Genomic DNA, 25,165 nt, shown 5'->3' with positions numbered 1-25,165 from the left:
AAGCTAACAAATTCAGAGAGAAAATTACAGTTTTGCGCATTTGTGTCAATATGCATGTCAAAAGGTAATTGGGAAATTGTTCTGCAATGTCAAGTCCTGTTGGCAGTGTTTAGCCTGTGGTAAGATCAAAACCATTTCTTCACAGGCTCTGAGAGGCCAGACCAAGCTCTCTAACTCTCTCAACCATACAAGACTCTTCTTTAAGCTAATCATGTGGCTGTAAAGTTATCACATTATTATCAGCTGCTCGCAGAATCGACTGAAAATGACAGAAAAACTGAAGAAAAACAACATACAATTACAATTTTGGTTTTCATAAGATCAATTAACGGTAGTTTTAAACAAGCCACATTACTGAAGACAAACATGGCACAAAATAGTTTCTTTGCTTCATGGGCATTTGTGTTTGAGTCAACAAGTCACCAGTCACAAGACAGGGAGATTATTAAGTTAGATCACTTATTTGTTTTAAGACTACAATAAGGCTTCATGATCAGCCATGTTTGTGTTGATTTTCCAAGTGATTTCAGGATTACAGTTGCATCCCATGTTTCCAGAGCACTGTGTTGTTATTGCATTAGCTGAGATATCAGCTATGAAACAGAACTTTCTGAGTAAGGATAATATTTTCTGTTGGAGATGGGGGGCTTTTAAGGTTTTTATGCATTTTTGGACTGTATCCTCCACTAACCATGACCAAAAGTTTTAACCCTAACCTTAGGCAAAGTAATTAATCTTTATTGCACCCAAAAGACTGAGCAAAATATAACCAGATAGGTTTCATGTCATTTTTTTTTTATACAAGAAATAGTAATATTGCCAAAACAAAGGACTGAGAACTGTTGTGGAAAATGATCTGAGTGTGTTTGCTTTAGTAGCATGTCCTACAACAACATGAATAACGTTGTACAACCTAATATTCAGGGTAATTTTTAGTCAATTTTATTCATTGATTTCATTTTTTTCAAAATATGGACTCCTTGTAAGTTTATGAAAAGGTTTCACCTGTACAGACAGATCAGCCAACCTTAAAGTGCTATTAAACTACCAAAAATTTGTTCCATTAGTTTTGCTTTCACTTGTAACAATAGTCTAAATGCTATTTCGAAAGAGTTTTCCACTCAGTTATGTGTGAAATTCTAGACTAAACAAGGAAACCTTGTAATTCTTTGTCATGGCAAAAAGTAGATATTGAAAACAGGCGAAATCAGCTTGGCAGCAGAATTATCAATATGTTAGACAACTTTCAAAACCCCTCTTTTATTCAAGGAGTGATGTTGCAGGTAACACTATTTTTTATTGAAGTCGGGGGAATTTTCTGGTCATAGTTTCAACTTGTGTAATGTCTCGAATTACACAAGTTGAAACTATGACCAGACCAGTTCAGTCCACACAGCCCCAGTTTTTCACACATATACAAATAACATAGATTTCTTTCTCCATACAAATATTATTAAGGTCAGCCTCCACAACAGTATAGCTCCGAAGATTCAGATATCATGTGCTCACAGGAGTGTGAGCTTTAAAGTGGCTCATGACCTTTGTCACATGTCAGAGACCCCCTTCTCCTTTCTCCATCTCTCACTGTCACTCTATACTGTATACTGTTACAACCACAATGTCGATCAATAATGTGACAAAGATTTAAGCTGAAATGTCAATTCAATAAGTGAGAAATTAATAATTATGTTTATTCCATTTAACGTATTTATCTCTTATAGTGTCATGATGATGATGATGACACACCCACACGACAGAAGGCTAATTGGCAAGAATCCTTCAGACTTGAATTCACTTTATTCTGCGTTTACAGTGAGGCGGACATTTGTTTTTGGCACTCTATGCTCATTTTTTATCAAAAAATTGCTTGCAATACCCAAAAAACCAACAGCCAAGTTGTTTCTGAAGTTTCCAAAAAATAAATAGTGGCATTTGTGGGAGTTAAGCACCAAACATCAGTCCTCTCTCCCTTTAGATCTTAAAATAAATATTGTAGTCAGTGCATTAAGAGTTTTTTCCCTGCTGGATGAAGTTAAAACTGGCTGACTTGAAGGCAGAAGCAAACCCATATGGACAGAATGAGCCCTATCACCGTAGAGTTTTAGGTCCCTATCAACCGGGAACGCTGCAGGGGGAGCAGGTCCATATTATGTGTCCCATTTGTCGATACATTTCAGCGATAAATTTGGAAAACAAACAGTTTTGGGGGCGGAACGAAAAATACACCTACTTGTCTTCAGATTCTGTGAACAACGGCGCTGACATGAATTTGGACGCAAAGTTCTTCACACTTCATAAAATGTGTTTGGTTATTGAGCTGCTGGATAAAAAAAGTACATACCCAATAAAAAAAGAGTCCAGAAGTAAAAACTTTATGGAAAAAAAGTGGTTGCCGTTATGAATGACAGCAGAACATTTATGGAGACTTTAAGTGTGTCCTTCAGAGTTTTGTATCTTCCAACTAAATACAACTAAATTTCAATCATGTTTCAAATGACTTCCTTTGTCTTATACATTATATAGTGTCAATATATTATTATAATATTATTATTCTCATCCTATTCTCCTTTCCTTCTATTATTATTATTATTATTATTATTATTATTATTATTATTATTTATAATAATAATAATTTATAGTAAATAGTATTATTTTCATGTTTTTTTTCGCTCCCAGAATGATAAACGCGTTTGGATATTGGACTGTAGGATAAATAAATAAATACCCCCAAAAATGTGCAGTAACCCTCAGAAAGAAAGAAACAGAGGAAGAGAGAGAGAGACAGAGAGAGAGAGAGAGAGAGAGAGAGAGAGAGAGAGAGAGAGAGAGAGAGAGAGAGAGAGAGAGAGAGAGAGAGAGAGAGGGAGAGGGAGAGAGGGAGAGAAAAAGAGAAAGAGAGAGAGTGAGAGGCGGGGGGTGTATACCAATCGTTAAAGGGCCAAGCCAGTGAGTTGATTAGGTTCGGGAGAGAGAGAAGCTGCTGCGGCTTTCTTTGCGCACAGACAGAGTATAAGTCCTTTATCATGGGGAGGCACCGGCGTGGCCTCGAGCTATTGCTGGCCTGAAGCAAAGTACCAGGGAGAAGAAAAAAAGAGAGGAAAAAAAAAAGAAAGGGAAGGGGGGGGTCTATCATCAAACTTCATAATAACGCTTGGGGTTTGCCACAGCTGCGCAGTGACCCTTTTATTTTGCTGTGATGGAACAGATAGCTCACTATGAAATAGTGTGAAATTATCATGTCTATTAATTCAGTCAGACATCCACGGCTCTCCGCTGCCACCCCCTACCCCCACCTCTCTCTCTGTCTTATTCTATGCCTTATCCGTGGAAATATGTGATTTCCTAGCAAATGCTACATTTTACTAGAGTGATTTTTCATCGTTGATTCGCAGATAATAAGGGTGACACAGGGTGTTAAAGCGCCGGGTGTGTGTATGTGCGTGTGTGTGTGCGTGCATGTGTGTATGTGTGTGTACAGGACACAATACATGCCGATATGCACTTTCATTTACTTTCACGCACCTTGCTGGAGAAACCGTGCATGTCTGTGAATTCATCACAGGAAAACATACAGTTTTTGTTCCCTTATCAAATAACCTTTTTCTAATGATTTCAACCATTTAAAGTGAGATAACAGCCGGTACATAGATGACAAGACCTGTCTGTCCACCTGCTACTATCCACCAAAACTTCTCAAATGTCCCAAATTTTTCCCAATTTTGTAGTTAATTGTTATTGTATTTAAATTTGAATACGTCTAGAATGATTTTCCTAACAAAGTGTATTTTTACAAGCCCTTGTATATATGTAATGCGAGTACATGTATGTGTATGAATGGCACAAATAATGTATTATTATTATTATTATTATTATTATTATTATTATTATTATTATTATTATTATTATTATTATTATTATTATTATTATTATGCCAGCAGGTATTTTAGACTCCCTAAACTCTTTCAACGTTTAAGAAAAAAATGTTTTGCTCTATAAACTTTGTCATTTCTCACATCATTTTTGTCTTTTTCGCATATTCATTGATTTGCAGGAATCATATAAAGTTATAATCAGCTGTGTCAACTTTCTGGTTGAATGACCGAGATGATTTTTCCCTTCTTGAAATCTGTGAAAAAAAATAGTCTGAAGCGCTGACGAAAGTCACCAAAAAGTCACTTTCATTTGTAGTCAATACACATGTGACCGTTTTGCCAATAAAGCCTGCCAAACGTGCAGAATTGTCAATATTAATGAAGATGTTGCTCCAAATATGATGACCTGACAGCAACAACAACACATGAGGAGGGATTTAAAAAAAAAAAGAAAAAAGAAAAAAGAAAAAAAAAACATTTTAAGGGATATGGCTGTGTCTATCAAGCGTGAGGGTCTGGTTTGATAAAAGGTCTGGGGTTTGATACAGAGAGAGAGAGAGAGAGAAAGAGAGAGAGAGAGAGAGAGAGAGAGAGAGAGAGAGAGTTGATTGAAATGGCGTGTGCCTGGCTGACGGGAGCCAGTGAGGGACAAAGCCCCTGCGAAGCCACGGCCACTCGAGCAATTATTCCTCCACGCTGCATTTGGATTAGTGCAATGGAAAGAAGCATATGTTTGGCCCGGGGCGACACTCCCCCCCTGGCTGACTGCAGAGGATGCAAGGAAGGAGAGACACGGAGAGAGAGGCAGAGAGAGAGAGAATGACTAAAACTAGAAAATAAACTGCATTAACCGAGTAGGGAAACATTAACACAATTTTAATCCGCTTTTTTTTCCATATATTTGAGGATACACAAGACCATGACATTGGCAGACCTCAGTGCTTGATAGGTGACTGCAGGACAACAATGATTCCTGATAAGTGCTGTCACAGCGCACTAACATTGTTTTTTTGTTTATAAAACCATGCTTGGTTGAAAAAAAAAAAATGGCAAAAAGAAACCATTAAAAATGCATCAAAATCATTTTAATTGTAAAACTGCTAAATTAAATCTGTATAAAAACCTATGGGCCTATTATATTTATATATTCTAATACATATTCTATATTTTGGATTGTTCAGTAGGTGTGTACAGAAATGTGTGTGTGTAAGCGCGTGCGTGCAAAGATGTCAAGTAAAAACTTATCATACACCTCTCCTTGTAGTGAATGAGCCATATTGCGGTGGAATTATCGAGCCCCAGAGCCTATCAGGAGCCGCTTTGTTTATTCAAAGTCACTTAATGTTTTCTAATCGATTACCTAATGTCTCAAGTAATCAAGGGCGATTTGGTGGAGTCATTGACCTCTCTTGGCTTCTGAGCCCTGGCTTGCAGAGCGGGCAAGGGGCCCATAGGGGGTCAACGCCAGGCGGGGGGCCAGAGCCTCAAATGACGGCTGATGTCAGAGTTGAGGACAATTAGCCATTTTGCGCTTCATTGCAAACTTTAAAGTCACATAATTCGATTGCACCAATAACCGTATCAAATGTCATTTAGAGGAGCCCTGCGTCTTGTCCAAGCCACTTAATATTAAGCCGGCAGTTTGAAATGCGCACTTAGTAAAAATAGGATATAAGGAGGCCTGTAATTGACAGCACTGAGTTTGCAGAAATTCTATCGATAAATGACCATCTGTTTTCCATCATTTAAGACTTTGTCTCCCTTCGTGTTTCTACAACACCAACATGTTTAGTCCATCAAGATCCTCTATCAAAACATCTCTGTTTCATGAATAAAGAAAAACTTTCCAGCATCATGTGAACACTAATCTTTTTGTTGTTTTTTTTTCCCCATAGTGCTGCGCAATAACTGATCATCTTTAAACAATCACTTCCATTTCCATCATACTCAGATAACTCTTTAAATGTCAAGAGGACAGCTGGGCTTCAATCACATTCCAATCATACCAATATAACATTTCTGGCAGTGCAGTGAACAAGTCTGATCCTTGTAGGCTTTTGCCCTATATCTTCCCAAGTTCCCATGCAGGCAAGCAGCTCCAAAGCATTGCCTGCAAGCGTTACAGTGCAGACTGTTGTAGCGATGGCGCTACAGGGTAATTAGGCCATGCAGACAGTCCTTCCACCAAGCAATGATCTCAGCAGCATCATCTAAATACTTTCTGACCACAAACATGGCTGCTAGCGTGTAAAGTGGATGGGACACATTTGTACAGGACTGATGAGCACAGCAGTGATGTGCAGCTGGTTGCAAATGAAAAGTTGCGTTTCATGCCCGACAGACAGTGATCAATAGAAGGCGACTGCCATGAAAAATAAATATATTTGGAGTGTCAGCACGCAAACATTAATTTCCCCTTTAATTTAACCATACATGCATGCATAACTAATTTCAATTTGGTGCTGCAGCGAATGATTTTAAGCAAGATTTGTGTCACACATACACACACACAGAGGTGGTTTAGCTGAGTCTGGCTGTGTTTGTCCTTCATTACATCTCTGCTACAAACTATAAATATCAACAGCAGCAGCCTACTGAACCTGTCTTTACCATGCAGACAAATACTGGATGAAATGAATAGATATAACTCTCCGCACACAACTACACACGAACACACACACACACAATTCACACAATTCATCCCTGAGCATGATCATCTGCCGGCAGACGACGCTTAATCAAAAATATATCACTTTAACTCCTGGTATATATTTTATTTTCACATATTCTCCGGGATATTTGATAACAACAGGCCTCACACTTATTAATTACTATACGGGAATCAGCTGTAATTGGTTTAGTTGAGACAAGCAGCAGTTATGGATTGAATTAGCCGAATTCAGCTGGATATTGCTGACTGGCTCTTCAAATTTCAGACCTCCTTGTTTTTTCTTTTTTTTTTCTTTTTTTTCTTTTTGCAAATGACTTTCGCTGTGAGGCATTATGAGAAACTAGCTCTACCTGTTAAAGATCAAATGAGGGTAAAATTACAATTTTGTATTTAAAAAAAAAGCTATGCAAATTATTGTATATGCCGGTATCTGTGTAAACAAACGACAGACAATGGGATTTGGAGTTTCTTTAACACTCCAATTCCATAACACAAAAAGACACAATTACAGGCCTTGCGATCCTCCTCATCTCATACTAATAACACGCACAAATATCCACCATTGTCACAGATACCACTATTTCTAATGCGTTCGTTTCACCCTCAAAAACCTGTTTTCATTCAAGCAAACCCCGATAAATTTATTAAATAACATTAGCATTAATGACACACGTGAGGGGGCTTCCTTTTCCCGCTAATGCCAATGAATGCTGTTTTAATACGATTGTTTTCCCTTAAAGTGACTATTTATGCTATTCCCCCCTCTCACATCCACCATAGCAGGAGCAGCCGGGTAGTCTCTCCCCTTTATGAGTGAGCTATTGTGCCTGAGGACAGGATCCCACACACAATCTGAGGACTGAGCCAACAAAAACAGGGCCTGACAGACAATGCCTCGCTTCACCTGCTCCAGCACTGTGCATCGCAATTATGCCAAGGACATGTACAGTTAGGCTTCATTCACCCTCCTGCAAAACAACTGCCTCAGAATTAAACCAGGGCCCGAAAATCATGCAGATAATAAATATGGCTGCTGAGGAGATTGGAGAGAGAAAAAGGAGGAGGAGGAGGAGGAGGAGGAGAAGGAGGAGGAAGAAGGGGAGGGGGGGGGGGGGGGGTCGCCCAGTGTTCTATCTCCCAGTGTTACAATATTTTAAACTGCATGGTTACCAGACAGTGAAATAGGGAAAGCAAGAAACAATACCAAGATGCATATATCACCAGGCTGATTCATGCTCCAGACGAGATTGATTTCGAGCTATAGGTGCCACGCCATCAATATACAATCAAAGTCAACTCAAATGTTATGCAACGGCCTGCTCTCTGCAGCTCTTCGCGCAAAATAAAGCAAAGGCCAGCATCAGATTTGCTGTTACAGCCAGCGTGATAACCACATTTATAGACTCACTCAGCCAAAAAAATGAGACTTAATACCAGTTAGGGGAAGAAATTCGTTATGAAAGTATTATATCACGAAATATACATAAAAAAAAAACCCAGCATACTGAGCGCTGATTGTTCATTGATTACACTGAGAGGCAAACAACATAACAAATATTTGATGCATGTCTTTGAATAAGGCTCCAGCACAGTATGGGGGGGGAGTTGGGGGGGTGAGGGGGGGGGGAGCCAAATATAGCCTATAACAACCAAACATTGCACACCAGGCCCATATACATCTCAGAGGGTTTTAGCTGGAGGGGTGGCGCTGCACACTTCAAACGCGAATATATCCATTGTTGTGAGCCATTTGGCCTGCATAAGATCCTGTGCTCTGAACTAGGGAGTTTAAAGTAAGATTTTTTTTTTTATTATACTTGAGGGAAACAATGAGTTCAGCTTCTTATTGCAAGGAGCAATCGTCAGGGGAGACTTAAACTCAATTACTGTAGCCGTTCAGAATGGGAAAAAAAAAATACCAAGACCAAAAAGAGAAGAAGGGAAAAAAACACCCGGACGTATCAAGCAGTGAATAAAAAATTAAAAGATATGAATAAAAATCGAGATGAAGCGTATCAAATATTTATTTTTTTTCTGGGCAACAAAGGACTATAATACATTGACAGGCATGGGAACTATTGCCAGCACATGTCTATACAATACAGCTAAAACCGCCTCCAATTTTGGACATTATCGGACATAACAAGATATCAGGTGGTCCCAAAAAATGTTTTTTTGAATGTCTTCGAACATTTAAAAAAAGACAATATTCCATTTATTGCTTTTATGGTGCTTCAAGGAGAGAACAAGAGGTGAAACGTATTCTGATTGGCACAACACATAAAAGCTTGTATAAAAACGAAAATAGAAACACAAAAAAAAAAAAAAAAAAAAAAAAAAAAACAGTTCTCCTCAGGGTCTCACTTATGCTCCGTCTCAAATAAAAAAAACTGAATAAGGATGATATATATAGAGAGAAATGGAAGTTTATTTCTATTAAATTTGTTCACTTGCTTCAATGTCGCCTCAACATGCTACAAGAGGGCTGAATTGAAATATCCCAGAGAAATAAAAAATACCCCAAACTTCTGTTTTCTAAGAACCATAAAATCACATGAAGAACTAACCGAATATTCAAACCCACTAAAACAGGAGGCACCAGATAAATAAAAAAAAAGAAGTTTCAACAGACGCACCATATTTACAATTCCCATTAAATTACACATAAATAAATATATACATACATGAACACTGATTCCCTTATATAACCGTGAATCGTGTTGAAATTCAAAAAGTTCAAGTTGGTCGCTTGGAGAGAGAGAGTGTGAGAGTCTACAACTGAAGTCATGACATGGAGCTCTGTGGATTTTCTCTTTGTTTTTCAAGTTTATTATTCACAATACTGATAAGAATTCATCCTCTTTTAGCTTCGTTTTTGTCACAATCGTAAAATTGAGATATAGAGGGGTCGCTGGATTTCAGTCCATTCGTTGCAGCTCATAAAAAATAAGGGGAGTACATAAAAAGTCCTCTGGCTGAGGCAATACACCTTTTCCTCGCCCTGCAGCTGTTCCTCTGCAGCTTTTTTTCTTTTCTCTTTTTTTTTTTAAAATAACATTTCATATGGTTCAGGTGTTGGAAGAAGAAGAAGATTCTTGCGTCGTTTCCCCCGTGAATCCAAAGTGGGATGTAAAAACAAAACATGTAAAACCGCGCAAGATCAGGAAGTGGCACGTTTAACTTTATCAATAGTATTTATAAGGTATTTATAATATTTATATTGGATGGGTGGGGGCCCGGGCGAGGCGGAGGGGTGTGGGTTGGTGTAGCAGAAGGGCCCTGGGGTTTAGCCCTCGGTGAAGGTGGGATGGAAACATCACTTTCTGTGCTTCTCGTCTTTGTCTCCGCCTTTAGTGCCGTTATCTGAGTGACTGTTGGGGTTGTTGTTGAGGTACATTTTGTCCATGGCTTTGATAGCCTCGGTCAGATAGTTCTGCAGGGCTGTGACTGCCGCGCACAGTGCCGGGGTCCCGAAACCATGCGAGATTAGACTGAAGTGGGTCAAACAGCTCTGGATTCCCGGTTCAAGAATGGGCTGCGGCCGTGAGTTTCCCAGCGGCGAGCGGTCCTGGGACAGCAGGTCTGTGAACTCTTTGCAGACTTGCCTGAAAAAAAAAAAAAAGAGAGCCAGGTGTTACTTTAATGACCAAACTAGAGCATCGGATATTCCTGCAAGCATCATAGAGTCCTAATAAAATACATGAAAACACTGCAAAAAATGTCCATTTTAAAATCAGTCAGTTATGCAGGGGAGGTGGTTTGTAAATTAAATTTTTGCTTAAAGCGAGTAAAAAGAGAACTGTCACAGAGGTGAGATAAGTCCACTTGCAATTCAACTTATGTCAATATTCTTGGTGGACTGAAAGTGCATTACATATTCTGCTTTGTTTCCAGAAATTAAAAAAAAAATGTCCTGAAGCTACAAACAGGTGGAAATAAATCTCTCAGCTCAGTGGCAGCAAATTTCATTTTTATTTAAAAAATAATAATATTAATAAAATGTTACTAGAGAACATGAGTCCAAATGACTTGTTGATGTAAAACGATCATGTCTGCAGTGTCAACTTTGAACCTCAGTCGCTGATGATCAAATTGAAAACACCAAACAATAAAATAATAGTCGCGAAACATTAATGCTTTCATCACTTTAAAAGTGTGTAATTTAAATCTTACTTATATGAAATGCTCTGAATTTAAGTGCAATATTTTTCAAACGTGAGAAAATTGTGTTCCGCCATGAAAAGGTGAGTTAACTTTCCATTTCATGGTGTTGCGCCATAACACCCAGAAAGCCAGTAATAAGTGGTTATAGCTGACAGCTGTTTGATTATAGCGGCCCGTCATCAATATTAAATGCAGGCCTCTTGCCTTGTAAGGCCATTCCCATGTTTCAGTTAACGTATAATAAAAATAACCAACACCAATAGCAGCGCTGGATGAGAACCAGCTACTGGTCAGTGTCAATGAAATCACAGGCCAAACTAAACGCTGCTGAGCGCGTGGCTGAGGCAGTAACACACCAACAGAAGTACATACAAATATTTAATTACAATTTATAATATTGTATTGAAACCCTTGATTAAATAAAAAAACAGAAAAGGAAGTGTCTGAATGAAATCCACAAATGTCGAGTAACATTTCAAAGTGTGTAATATCTGACTAGCCAATAGCATCAGTGGACTGATATGGATATAAAATTATGTAGACAACATATTTTGTCATGATCACACATCTGATATGATGTATAAATATTGCATGTGTTAAAAACATGTAACAGACGGAGAAAATATGATGGATGTATTTTTTAAAAAAGCGTGTGTGTGTGTGTGTGTGTGTGTGTGTGTGTGTGTGTGTGTGTGTGTGTGTGTGTGTGTGTGTGTGTGTGTGAAAGACTGTCAAATAAACACGCACACACACACACGCCACACACACACACACACACACACACACACACACACACACTGGCACAGACCGGGGATGCACAGTGAAATGTGATAATAGCACTTACTTCGTGGCCAATAGCATGTTTTTTCTTTGGACTTGTTCGTTTGGGTCGGAATGCTGACGGTTTACATATTCAGCTACTGCCTTGGCTGGAAACTCGGTCTCGCATACATAACCAAAATCCCTGGCAAGATGTACCGCTTCGCCTGAGAAAGAGAAAAAAAAATGAGGTTGAATGTGTTTGCTTATTAAATATGGTTACATCAAATACAGAGCAGTTCACACTCCCTGCTTGGGCCAACACATGATTAATCTGATCTGAGCAGAGCGTCCACTGTTTATCCGTTAAGACAGCAGGGTTTATGGCACCTGTACCTTCCAAACAACATTAATAATGATGATAACAACAATAACAGCATACAAATAATAATAACAACAGCCCTGCGAGTTGTCAATACACGTCCAGCTCCTGAATTCCTCCATACCGTGAGAATGTTAAATATAGAGGGAGAAACAATAACTGGATTTGAAATATAGACGGAGCGTCATGCTTAACACCATGTCATTGATTACCAATGCCTGCACATGATTGAAAGTCCAGCAGATCACAAAGGCATGGGGAAGCAATTTTAAAGGGCTATAACTAAATCTCACTTTCACTTTACATACTTCAGCTATGAGAATAGCAAGTTTCATTCCGTCCGAGTCTGAGCTCCTGTCTCTTGTTGGTTGAATTTTTTTTCCCCCCAAGTCTTTGGTTTTAATTTCCTGAAGCAGTTGAGTTTTTACTGCGGGGCTTCCTGCCCATAAGCCTCTGCTCCGGAAGAACGCATGCGCCAATTAGCATCAAAGCTCAAGTCCAGTAAACTCGTTTCCATAAAATGGAGCGGATCACAAACAATGACAGCACTTCAGAAAACGCAGTGTCCCTTCACTAAATAACCGGCTGCCTTCACCCCCCTCCTCCTCCTCCTCCTCCTCCATCCACCCCCCCACGTGCCACCACCCCCTTATTACCCAGAATCATACATTTCTCCAGGCTCATTACAATACAGCACCAAATTTCTACGAAGCACAATGAATATTGCATTCGGTCCTCTTCTGCAATAATGATTAACAGAGACCAATGAACCATCGCAGGCTTTCACCTTTGGAAACCCACAGTACACCAAATACCACCGCACTGAATAATAAGGTTCAACTCTGCAAGCAAAATGGATTTATCCAATCGCGACAAAGGCATCTTTTCAACGCGCCATAATTGACTAATTTATTCTTTAATAGGCCCCAAAAAAACCATATATAGCTCCCAATAGGTCAACGCTACATCATTTGCATGCAACAAAAATCTTCACTGAAAACCAAAAGCATGGGAAGCTAACGAATGAGTTAAGTCACCATTAAAAATCAGCCCTGCGCAGCCATATCCAGGCTGTGTTACTGTTTGAAACAATGCAGGGTTAATAAATCAATCGACTTTTCATCCATGAGGTGAAACAGCTCAGCGGCGCCCAATAAACAAGCAGCACTCAATAATTAACTGGACTTCAACACAAATTCATCCAGTGTATGAACTAGGCCAGCCGTGGACCTGCAAGTGTGCTCCTGAAAGCGAAGGCCAACGCTGCAAAGCCACTAGAATTACCAGCACCATTCTGTGTGTATGTGTGTGTGTGTGTGTATGTGTGTGTGTGTGTGTCTCCTACACACACACACATACACACACACACATACACACACACACACATAGACACACACATCCTTCATGCTTTATTACTTGCGAGGCAAAGTCGGTCCACATTACACGGATGAGCGCATATGCTGATTTCCAACACAGAGAAAGAGAGAGAGGAGAAGAAAAAAAAAATCCCTGTTTGCAAGCACCTGATATCGCGGGAGCAACAAGAGTGGGAACGTGATTTAAAATGCACCCGACTTACCTTCCACTAGTGACGTCAGCAAGGTGACGTTGGCTGCCTTGCGTCTGCCCGCAGGTAGATTCAAGCCGATTTTATCCAGCTTCTCCCTTAAGGATCTTCCTCCGTTCTTAGACTTGGCCCTGTGACAGTAAAACAAAGCAAAAATTCATTGTAGTGTTGGTCATGTGTAGGAATTTCTCTAAGTGGGGCTAATCTATGATGAAGATTTTGAAAGGTACTGCACACTAAATAGGGCTTGTGCAAATAATCCCAAATAAATAAATTGAAGGAGACGTTAACTGTGGGTTTCCAGGCAATTTACAAGCAAAAAACCACTGTCAAAACAGCAGTACTTTTTTGAAACTTTCTGTACTTGTTGTCAGCCAATAAATGTGGTCTAACTCTTTAATACTAATTAAAGGGTGGATGGACTGAATGTGGCTGGCTTTGCCCTGCACCACATCCCTGATACAAACTATAAATAATACCAAAAGAGCCGTGGCGTTTTTACCATCAGACAAATACTTTACAAAATGAATAAATAAAGCCCTACTTAATAGGCAGCACTATAACTGGCTGCGTGTCTGCAGCAGTTCAGTAGACAGTTCACTGGAGACCAATGTTTTCATGTGTAATGCCTTCACTGGGCCTATAGAGCTGGGGTTGAAACAGACTAGGCCTACATTAATTTGAGAGAGAGAGACACACACAGAGAGAGTGAGAGAGAGAGAGAGAGAGGAGAGAGAGAGAGAGAGAGAGGAGAGAGAGATCCAGTGCGCTAGGGAAGTTAATATGGAATTTAACAGACCCCTCCTGCTTTAAATGCAGGAGCTAGGTGTCATGGTTGGTCGATTTTAATTATTCTTGGTACAGAGGAGAGAGAGCGAGAGGAAGAGAGAGAAAGAGAGAAAGAGAGAGAGAGGAGGAATGGATTGGAGTAGAGTGAGAGAGTTCATACACACGCACACAGACACACAGGTATATAGAGAGCAGAGCTTTTTTTTTTTTTTTTTTTTTTTTGCAGTCAGACTCACCTCCTCAGCACCCCGCCCAGCAGTGAGGCGTTGAGGCACTCGGGCGGCGAGAGGCGTCTCTGCACCTCCGCCACCGTGACCTTGTACTTTGATGTGGAGCTGAGGAGGGACAGGCGACCCGGAACTGAGCAGAACACCTCGTTGGGGTTTACCACCCCTCCGAAAAGACCGTCCTTATTTATGGGGATGGCGGAGACGTTGTTGTTCTTGGATAAAGACACTGGACCTAGCAAGGGAAACGGGAGGGGAGGGGAGGGATGGTGTGGATGGAGGGAGGGATGAGATGGAGGGGGTGAGACAGAGAGAGAGAGAGAGGGAGAGAGAGAGAGAGGAGAGAGACCGTGCTCAGTGAATTCCATGCAATGCAGAGCCTTAACTAAATGAGAAGGGGGGATTTAGGCCCCGGATTTAGAGTTTAGCACCACATGTGTACACTTTCAGCAACCTGGACATGCAGAGAGAAGCGACTAACAAAGGCCTATACATAGCAGTAATAATCATAATAATGATCATAATAATAATAATTGTGTTGCATTGTAGGATCACTGACATCAAGACTATTAGGAATAATTGTCATTCAGATACACACGTAAAATACATCATTCACATTATCTAGAAAACGCCAGTCATTCTTTTTAATGTATAGATATCAGCCGCAGACAGCGAGAATCTCCAACATCTGAGCGCTCAAACAGCCTATTTTATTATTTTTTTTGCTCACGCCACACCATGAATCGACTGTGCGCAAAGCAACCACACCAACCGAGAGATATTCTCTACCTATTTTGACATAATATAACATAACATAACAAAACACCGTCGCCCGTGTGTGATTTCACACCGGGGGGGTTGCTCAACGCATACTGGGCTTTACACCGTTTTGGTGTGCAGTAACCGGAGACAAAGGGGACTGTGCGCCTTTGGATAGATCACTTGTGACATTAATGGCTCAGGGGAGCCTAATAGAGACAATAGGAGTTAAACGAACTCTTGAGATTACTAATATAAGAAGCCAATTATCATGTTGATGCGCAGATAGAAGGCAGAAATAAAAAAAAAAAAGAAGAAGAAGAAGAAAGCAAAGAGGACAGAAAAAAATATACAGAAAAATCGCTCCATATCTTATCTGGTGAGCTCTAATGTGACCTGACAAAACGCTTTTAAATCTGACCATAAAAAGGCCTCCCCCGTGTTGTATCATAAACAAGATGAATCAGGCTGAATTTCTGACAGCAAATAAATAAATAAAAATATTGAAACAATATAATCCAACAACCATCAGCAAAGGAAATATGAAAAGGAGATTTAGATTTTAAAAAAACAGTCATAAAAACATTAATAAACAGTCTCTGATTATTTTTTCCAAGCCGAGTTTTGATTCCCTCTATAAACGACAGACTATCATCCTGCACAGGGCAGGCCTGTGCTCCATCCAGCGGTACCAACTTCCATTTTAGATTTGACCATGCAGCGTGATTGCAGCTATTGGCTTCCACCAGTGAAGTGCCAGGATGGTCTATAGGCCTGTATCTTTGACCATCAATACCACGGGGCCTACAAAGCCCACCAGCTCTACTCATCTCCCCGCTGCTCTGAAACGCTGACAGTAAATTCCATCAGCGAGAAAAAAGGTGCAGCCAGTTTGATGCACTTGGAAACCATGTAATGAAAAATAGGCTACTGCGTATTAGGATCAGTCAGGCATTACCGCATTGCATCGAGTTCTCTCGAGCAGAATGGTGAATGGTGTGTGTGTGTGTGTGTGTGTGTGTGTGTGTGTGTGTGTGTGTGTGTGTGTGTGTGTGTAGCCTAGTAGTGTGCAGCTTACAGAAACATGCATGATATCTCGGAGGAAATTGCTTACCTTTTTTAATTACAGTCTGGTCGGGGATGTGAATTCCTTGATCCTCAACAGACTGTGACACAAACGCAAAAAAAACAAAAAAAAAAGCAAAAAAAAATGGACAATTTTAGCACAAAGGCATAAAATATCAGTCTGTGTAAGTGAATTCATCTCAGAATGCTGTGCACGAACAAAGCCTGGCACAATTAGCGGCCACAATCATCCAACATGGAGGCTCTCGAGGCCCATACCTGTTATTATTGTCCATGCGTGTTTTCAGCGGGTTACACTGATGGACGCATTACACTAGATCACAAACTCAGACTTAAATAACTAAGATGTGTCGCCCCATAATCCTGACCTAATTTCGCCCTCAGATTGGCTCTACTCACAAGGAAACCTCTAATCTAGATTGGATAGTAATTACGACAGCGCAGCCTATTAAAGGCCTATGAACTAATTAGAGGATTATTGGTGTTTGTTTCTGATTAAAAACTGGGAAGAATACTCTCAATAAGAATGACGGTTATTGACAATTTTAGCGTTCATTCATCATGCATCTTTAGTAATCGCAGCAGTTACCCTAAACTCAATCCACCAAAACTCAATTCTCGTGTTAGTATGCATGCAGTGTTATTATCCTGAAAGAACGGCAAGCTTGATCTTTTTTTTTTTTTTTTTTTTTTTTTTTTTCAAACAGAGAAATCAAATAAAGTCAGAGAACATGGAGGAAACCTTGTCGGCGTATAATGTGTTTTATCTATTTCACTGAATTGGATTTAGTTATATTGAACATAATCACATCGGATTAAAGTAACAGCGTTTAAAAATAGATATGCTCTGAAAACTATATTTTATAAACTGAACTCAGGATGCAAAATTGTGCTTGTTTTATTAAAAATAATCTTGACATAATGGAAAATATTTTTTCATGCTATTTTTTTTTTTCAGGCAGTAAAAAATGGCTGAATTAAGAGCCACCCGAACCATAAAGCGTACAATCAAGAAGACATCTATCATCTAACAATGATAATGACAGATAAACACTTACCTATACCTATACGATATTAATAATATTAATAATAATTATAATAATAATAATAGCAATTATGAACGACAGGGTGCTGCTACAAATTATAATAATAGGCTAATTGCATTACAAAAAATAAATAAATAAACAACAACACCACCATCACTATTATTATTATTATATTATTATTATTAATAATGATAATAGTAATAATTTTAAATATATACTGTTAGCCAGCAGAGTCTAATATTAGTAATTACAGCGACATTACACTTTTCCTTTTTAAACGAGTAAACCCACAGAAGGACAAACCCAGGTGAACGCTGCCTTACCTGAACATCTTCTAAAGAGTGAGGTATTCCATGGATAGGGATAGAGTCCGACAGTCCCGTGTCAAGGCCGTGGCCGGACGGTAGGAGCACCTCCCTGCGGTACTCCCGGCACAGCTGGTGGGGCAGGCTGCGGTGCTGGTGCAGCAGGCCGCTCTCCTGACCCTGCCTCTGGCCCGGCCAGCCCGGGTGCTGCGGCTGCGGCTGGGCGTGCAGGGAGTTGAGGGAGTACGGGTCGTTGACGTGCGAGTAAGGGTCCTGAGACTGCGGGTAGATGGGCTGGTAGGGCGGGGGGAAGTACGGGGGCTGGAAGTCCGAGTTCGGTGTGTGGGAGAGCGGAGGGGCGCTCGTGTAGGGACTCTGGCCCACGCCGCCCAGCTGAGGTAGCCTGGCTGTCCCATTGCTGGTGCCGTCGTGGCGATCCTAGCAGGGGAGGAGAGACAGAAAAGTGTGTTTTAGCCTAAAATACATTTTTTTAAACACATCACGGTAAAATAATGTAGTTTTCCTCTCTGTTTAAACTGCTGAATGCTGCGGGCTTAAGATGGGGCATTTTCAAATATGGCCTGAGTGGATGACAGGAATTAGACCAAGTGTGGAATCTACACAGAATTCATATCATTGTCTCTGAAATGGATTTTAAACACTATAGACATCAGTTGCTCACACCGATCACTACTCTATATTTTTTTTCGAAAATAACATCATGGATAAATTGCAAAAAGTAAATGATGAAATGAAACATCGAATTTCGGACGTGGAAATGCCTTCAAATAAACAACCGAAGCTTGCGTTTTTTTGTTTTTTTTCAGCGTTATTCCAAGATGATCCACAGCTTTTAAGCATGCAAACTTGGCAAAACATTATTCAGCGAAAGAAACAAAATTATGTTTTGCAAACAAAAAAAATTTTGAAGTGTCTGACACGGTGAGGCTCCAGCAACTTACCATCGCGGAAAAACTGTGCACTAACATCTGAAAGGATTTTTGGTGCGACTCAAGAAAAGAATAATCAGTTCAAAAAAAACACTGTGAGTGTTTGGGGGCGAGCAAATGTAATTTACAAGCAAAACCCCCCCAAAAAAATGTTTAGTCCCCCGAAAAGACTCTTCTCTCCTGCAAGATCACGATGGCCCCGGCGATCAGATATGTGCCACAGAAGCAGGACGATAATCCATCAGAAATAATTGGTTAGATCCCCGCTGCCCTTCATTTGGGTCTAAAAATGCAGATATTCGGCGTTGCTGGCGGATTTGGGTTGAAAAGTTTCTCTTGGTAAACCCTCTTTCTCCCTGTTCTCCTGGCTTCTATCACAGTGCTGCCGTCCCCTCGCTTGAGCTCATATTAGCAAAAGAGCCGCTTCTTCGTCTCCCTCTTGGACTCCTAATAGAACGCATTCATGACTATTAATATTACAGGAATACTTAATAATAAGGAAAGAATGGTCGGAAATCGGGCGTGAAGCGGAGGACGCAACTCAAGGCAGGAGTCTGCGCTTAAATGACGTCCATTGAAAGGAGGAATCAGTATATCTAATCAGAGATGGGGAGAGAGAGAGAGGGAGAGAGAGAAAGAGGGAGTGAGAGAGTGAGGAGGGAGTGGAGAGAGAGAGAGAGAAAAAGAGGGACATTCACTCTCGTCTGACGAATCAGAGAGAGAGGGAGGAGGGGGGGGGGGGATTTTAAAAGGGTCCCAGGGCCAAAGCGCAAAAGTGAAAGAAAGATATAGGAATGAAGGGAGGTGGACCATAGACAGGGAAAGAAGAAGGTATGGAAGGAAACAATGTGCACCTCTGAACTGGGTGAAAATCCAGCAGACGACGCTATGGGCATTCCGACCAGCTCATTTCTACCGCTCGCCCCTTTGTTTTCCACCTCAGACTCCGACAGCGAGCTGTCCTCCATGGAGCTCCGAATGAATCCACGGGTTCTTCCTCGACTCCAAACCCAAAGCCACACCGGCTAACTTTTAACTTTGACCCGGAAAGACGGAGAAAAATAAATCCCAAAAAAAAGTCTATGATAGGGCCGCTCGGATCCGGCGCTCCAGCGAACTTTTACGCGCGACCAAAAGAGCTCTACTCCCCTTCCTGTCTAATTATGCATTTAGAAATTACGCAACACTGGTTTGTGACCGGATTTCGATTGCAAATTGTATTATTTGAATCGATACCAGCGGGTAAATATTTGCCTGTATGTGTAAAAAAAAAAAAAAAACTACCATAACATGAACGCGGAGGTGCAAAGCTTTTGTTTTCCTGTTCCCGGCCGTCCCTATCTTCACAGGACGCGGCTGAAAACACGTTCGACTGGCTTCTCCACTCCTAAACAAGTCCCTGATATTACTGCCAAACTTTGTCTATGCTCATAACAACAATCACTCAGTGTATGCACTCCACACATACAATACACACGCAAAATCTAACGGCTCATGTTGCAGATATATTAAAAGTGAAGGGTAAATGTCATGCCATTTAAGCACTGAATAAAGCAGGCTGTGTTAGCGTTACATCTGCCATTTAGTCAAAATATTTATTTTCAATTAAATTTGTGGTAAGTGTGTGTAATTATTTTAATACGCTCACGTGTCATTTAATATTTGGATTTATTTTTAGATGTAAATTTGAAGATAAAAAATATTTTTAAAATCACTGATGTAATTTTACTCATGCAACTATTATATTAAATAACGTTGCTATTGCCATTATTATTGTTATTGTTATTATTATTATTATCATCATTATTATTATTATTAATAATAATATTATTAGACTTGACGCAAATACACAAATTAAAAGAGCCTATAAAAATTAATGAAAGACAAGGATCTATTTCTCCTGCAGTTGGTTTAAATGTGTTCAATAACAGCTGTCAAAAGAATGACATATTTGGAACAAAACAATACAACACATCCCTCAAATAATTATCAGTGCATTTCTAAAAATTTAAATAAAACGAAATTAATCCAAAAAAAAATGAGCCCCTTACCTCGCAATCTTCATATTTAATGTTATCAGTTAATTTCCAAAGCATTTTCATGGGTTGTTGAGGTGGATATTGAGTATAGGTATCGCCTTAGCCTTGTTTTCACTCAGTGAATTGTGCTCCCCGCTCAGAAAAACTACTTTTATTGAAGCTGTGGGCTGCTGTCTGTCTTGCGCTCTGAGGTCTCCCTCTAATGGTGGAAGTGAAGGGCTGGAGCAGCTCTGTAATAACACTGGCACAGGGCCTCATTAGCATATCAACAGCCGTTTGATTCCCCCCGTCTGCTCACACAACACCAATGGACAGCGCACAGGTAAAAACTAAAGCAGCAAGACGCTACACATGCTTATTATCTCTACTGTTCAGTGAGGTGTATGTGTGTATGTGTGTGTTTGTTGAGGGGAGGGTATATAGTCATGCATGGGGACCTGCATGCACCTGGGACGGTTTCTAGTGTAATTTCACATGTCTTTCCAAGGCAAGAGATGCGCACATCAGACTCCAGAAATGCTGTTTTAACGATATAGTGAAATATTTATATGATAACAATATATTTCTGCTCTGAAATAACTTTTGGTAAAAGTCTCAACCCTACACAATCAGTGTCTCACAGATTAGTTTCCCAGGAGCTGATGTTAAAACAGCATGCCTATGCAAATAGCACCCTGTCACACACTTTGTTGTTAACCTTGATTTTTTTTTTCTTCTACTTCCAAACTGTTATTTTAATCCCATTGAGAGTGGAGACCTTGAGAGGCTATTCTTTCAATGTTATGTTAAAAAAGTGAGCCATTCGAAGCGGCTCTACAGGTCCATTGACTACCTGTAAGGGCGCAGGGTTTGGGGAATGTAAATAATTAACACAACAACATGGCCTTGTTTCATTTGAATGACCGGCTAGAGGAGCCTGGCTCTGCCCTGTCGCCGGCCGAGCCTTCACCTCAGCAGGTCGTGGGTCAGCAGACAGGTCGCCAGCTCTTTAAGGCGTTGGCCCCTCTCGTTTAAAACCTGGATTACCATTTTTGGTGGAGTACCTTTTTACAAGCAGTTGTTATTAATGAGAGTGGAGCGATGATACTGGCTGACAATGACAGCTATGCATGCGAGTGTCTTTCTGGAGATCTGGCCCTGTCGTCTGTGGTGGTGATTGTGTGTTTTTTTCCTGAAACGAGTGAAACTTAAATGTTTTGTTTCAGCAAAGATCTCGGGTCGTCTGTTCAATCCTGTGCACCTCAAAAAAACACAAGGCCAGATTTTCAGTGAATTACAGACAATCTATACTACAAGACTCAGTAGAAAGTCCATTATGGGATGCTGTGTAACTTATGGATTTAAAACAAATGTGGAATTACTTTATATATAGACGAAATACATTTATGAAAAGTTAGATTTTACTCCATGGACGCAGAGGACACCATTTGAAATAGAACTGCATTTCGTCAGGACTCATGTCGTGTCTGTACTGTGTTTCCACACATTTCAAATCTATAAGAAAACACATTTACAGTGTATCTGAAGTGCGTATTGCCTCCTGACAACCTACAAATATATGCGATCCTCGGTTTTCCAGAGCAAAACAATGGGATGGACAATTTGACGTGCAAGACTACATCACACCACAAAAGAGGGTTTCCAAAATATCTGCAACTTCTTTGTATGACCTCCTGTCTGGTAAACTCTATAGTTTTCTAGACTACACACGCGTACTGCAGCCCACCACCTCTCTTTGTAAAACGTTTTACGGTTCCTGTGCAGCCTCATCTTACAACAAGTCGACACTTTGACAGTTTTCATGGATTTTCACAGCCGTCTCTTTGTCTTAAAGTAAGCAGCACCTACCTGCCATTCCCCCATTTTGCCCATAATTGACATTCTTTGTCTTCTGCTGCCTTTGTTTTTGGTTGATCCCGTGCCGTGCTATCTCATTGAGCCTTCGGTCCCAAAGTAAACCTTTACTTTTTACCTGGACCGGATCGCCTCACCTGGCCATAAAAGCGGTGCGGGGCCACCTGGTGACGCATGCGCACTGCTCCGGGTGTGGACGAGAAAGGAGAAACAACCTGGGAAAAAGTATAATAGCTTTATTTGTCTGAATGTTGAATAGGCCTAAGTCATACTTTGGTGTCTAATCAAAATTAAATAAGATAATAAAATGATTTTTTTAAAAATATTTGGTTAAATTAATTATTTAAGGAAACTGTGATACAATCGCAGTCACTGCTACAAAGAAAAATACATTATTCATATTTGCAGGAAAATGTCAATGTATGATATTAGACATAAAATCCACAGTCGTAGTCAGGATCTTTTTGCATGAGCCGAATTTGCATAAAAGATTTATTTCGTTTATGAAAACCCAGCAAAGTGTATCGTGTACTTGAAGAGGCAGGTAACCTGTGGTGTGGGTTGAGCCAACTTTCCATTCCTGGTGGAAAAAAAAAATGATAATGATGACTTATTAGAAATATGCTATAGCTCAGAAAATGAAGGAAAACGGAGGAAGATAAAAAAAATACTGTACATTACATAGGTTACATGTTTGTTTTCAAGTGACATAAAAGTAAAAGGGACACATCTGTTAGTCCTATGAACCAATTAACCCTCCCATTCTTTTTTTTCTTCACAGTTTTGTGTTGATAGAAAACATGAATTCTCACTGCAAATGAAACTGTGTCAAGTTTTAAAAAAAAATAAAAAAAACTTGAAGGTTAACTGCCAACATCATTACTTCTACACAGAAAGCTACCCTGCTATTGTGAGGGTCATTATTTATTTATCCACTGTTTATTTCTAATACATACTTATGTAGACCCCCCGGGCCAAGAGCGAATGAGCTCTCTCTCTCGCGCGCACGCACACATACACGCACACAGAGAAGAGAGCAACACTTGCGCTCACATGGGTGATAATGGTCAGAGCTGTAATCTAAAACACCCTTTCTCCCTTTTTAAAGTTTCTGACGGAGCACATACACATACACACACACACACACACATGCTGGCTGGCTGCATACGGGACGCACAGTTGCGGTGCATGTCGCTCATCCAGAAAGCAAAGGCAGACATCTGCATGGATGACTCGAGCACACGTTATTAAACATACTTAACGCATGCACTGAGAATACTGGACAAACTTTTTACAGGAAAATATTAAATTTTGCATTTATCCCCCCAATAAATCCTTCATAGTTGTATTTTTTTTTTTTTTTTTTTTTTGGAATTGCATAATTCCACATAGAATCTATAGATTTTTGTGGTGTTAATATTTAAAACAAGCCTTCATGTTTGACTTCAAAGGCGAACACATTTTAACTGCACACACAATACCTGCAGCTATATAGACCTTACCAGGCCTGGACAAAGGAGAGGGGGGTAAGAGGGGGGATCAGAAATATTGTTTGGGGCTCTGCGCACTAAGGGAGGAGTAAGTTTTAAAGCAGAGCTGTCTGAGAGTGGGTTACTCTCAGACAAGAGCGGGGTCCCTTTTGAATATCCAGCCTGTTTGTCTAGGGCTTGGTTTCAACCACTTCCACCATAGCACCGGGCCTCCGGCAACTTCCAGCTTCCTAAAACTGCGAGCTGTGTTTAATAGGCGTCGGCAACGGCTGCACCTCAGGCACTTTGTACAGCCATTCATATTTAGACACATTACACAAAATCGGTATCATTATTATTAGTATTATCATTATTATTATAATTATTATTTACAGTTACATTAGTTTTAGTGGTAATGGCGTGAGTTTATCTTTGTGTGTGTTATGCCGTGTCTGTGTTTTCAAAAATTAAAAATCACTGAGACACAGGCTGATCTTCATGCGTAATTTACGCGTCCTCCTCATTGCCAAAACTGTTGTGAAACATTTTCTCCCCATTGTCTCTCCTCCTTTCCTCTTTGTTTTTAAATACTGGTCGGTGTTGGGAGTCATTCCTAAACCTCAAGTTGTGGAGAAGTTGGAAAATCATCTCAGAAAAGATGCCCAGTTTGATTTGCAGCGAGGATATCTGGCTACAGACTCGCTCCAGCTGGACGTGCCTGACTGCTGAAGACAGTGAATATCCCGTCACCAGCACTCGGGATACAAAAGCCACATGTACCTTCGTGAAATTCATGAAATTGGTGTCTGTTGAGTGAGATGGTTTCAGGCCCATTGTGTAAAACGCTGCTTCCCGGAGTAGATAAATTGTATTCTAGCGCCACCTTGCTTCAGGAGAAGAGCGACGACACGCCGTCACTCGATTTAAGACAATATTGCAGGTAATTGAAACCAAATGAGAATGTGTGCGGAGTGAGCATTCCAGTAGGCCTAAGTGTGACTGCCAAACCGATGCCAGTCCAAAAAGCAGATGGTCAAAGAGGACATGTGCCAAATAAGTGAAATATAAAATATCCTACTTTTAAAATTCGGGTCAAAATTTGTGCAAATGTGAAATTTCTTTATAACTTGACCAAAATTTAAATAGACGCCATTCATAGCGCTTGGTTAAGCCCTCGTGTTGACCTGGAACCACCTGTTCTTCTTCATGAACTTTAATCACACTTC

At 40.3% G+C, this 25,165-nt stretch overlaps 1 protein-coding gene across 1 annotated transcript; it reads right to left on the bottom strand.

Moving 5' to 3' along the window:
• Window positions 1-8,904: 8,904 nt before the first annotated feature.
• tfap2a (transcription factor AP-2 alpha) lies at window positions 8,905-20,673 on the bottom strand. Its single transcript, XM_042398793.1, has 7 exons — window positions 20,629-20,673; window positions 17,646-18,065; window positions 16,305-16,356; window positions 14,441-14,666; window positions 13,428-13,546; window positions 11,552-11,693; window positions 8,905-10,148 (listed from the first exon to the last, which is right to left on the bottom strand). Exons 1-7 carry the CDS (start codon window positions 20,671-20,673, stop codon window positions 9,860-9,862), a joined length of 1,293 nt encoding a protein of 430 aa, XP_042254727.1. The 3' UTR covers window positions 8,905-9,859.
• Between the last annotated feature and the right edge of the window lie 4,492 nt (window positions 20,674-25,165).

Source organism: Thunnus maccoyii, chromosome 21 (genome assembly GCF_910596095.1).
Source record: "Thunnus maccoyii chromosome 21, fThuMac1.1, whole genome shotgun sequence".
Classification (NCBI taxonomy): domain Eukaryota; kingdom Metazoa; phylum Chordata; class Actinopteri; order Scombriformes; family Scombridae; genus Thunnus; species Thunnus maccoyii.
This window is presented reverse-complemented; position numbering and strand designations above follow the sequence as displayed.

Excerpts from the sequence above, each read along its gene's own strand:
- tfap2a (XM_042398793.1), bottom strand. The coding sequence starts at position 20,673 with ATGCTTTGGAAATTAACTGATAACATTAAATATGAAGATTGCGAG. Across the intron at positions 14,667-16,304 it reads CCAGACTGTAATTAAAAAAG|GTCCAGTGTCTTTATCCAAG; the intron begins GTAAGCAATTTC and ends TTCCCTTGCTAG. Across the intron at positions 11,694-13,427 it reads GCTGACGTCACTAGTGGAAG|GCGAAGCGGTACATCTTGCC; the intron begins GTAAGTCGGGTG and ends TCTCTTTCTCAG.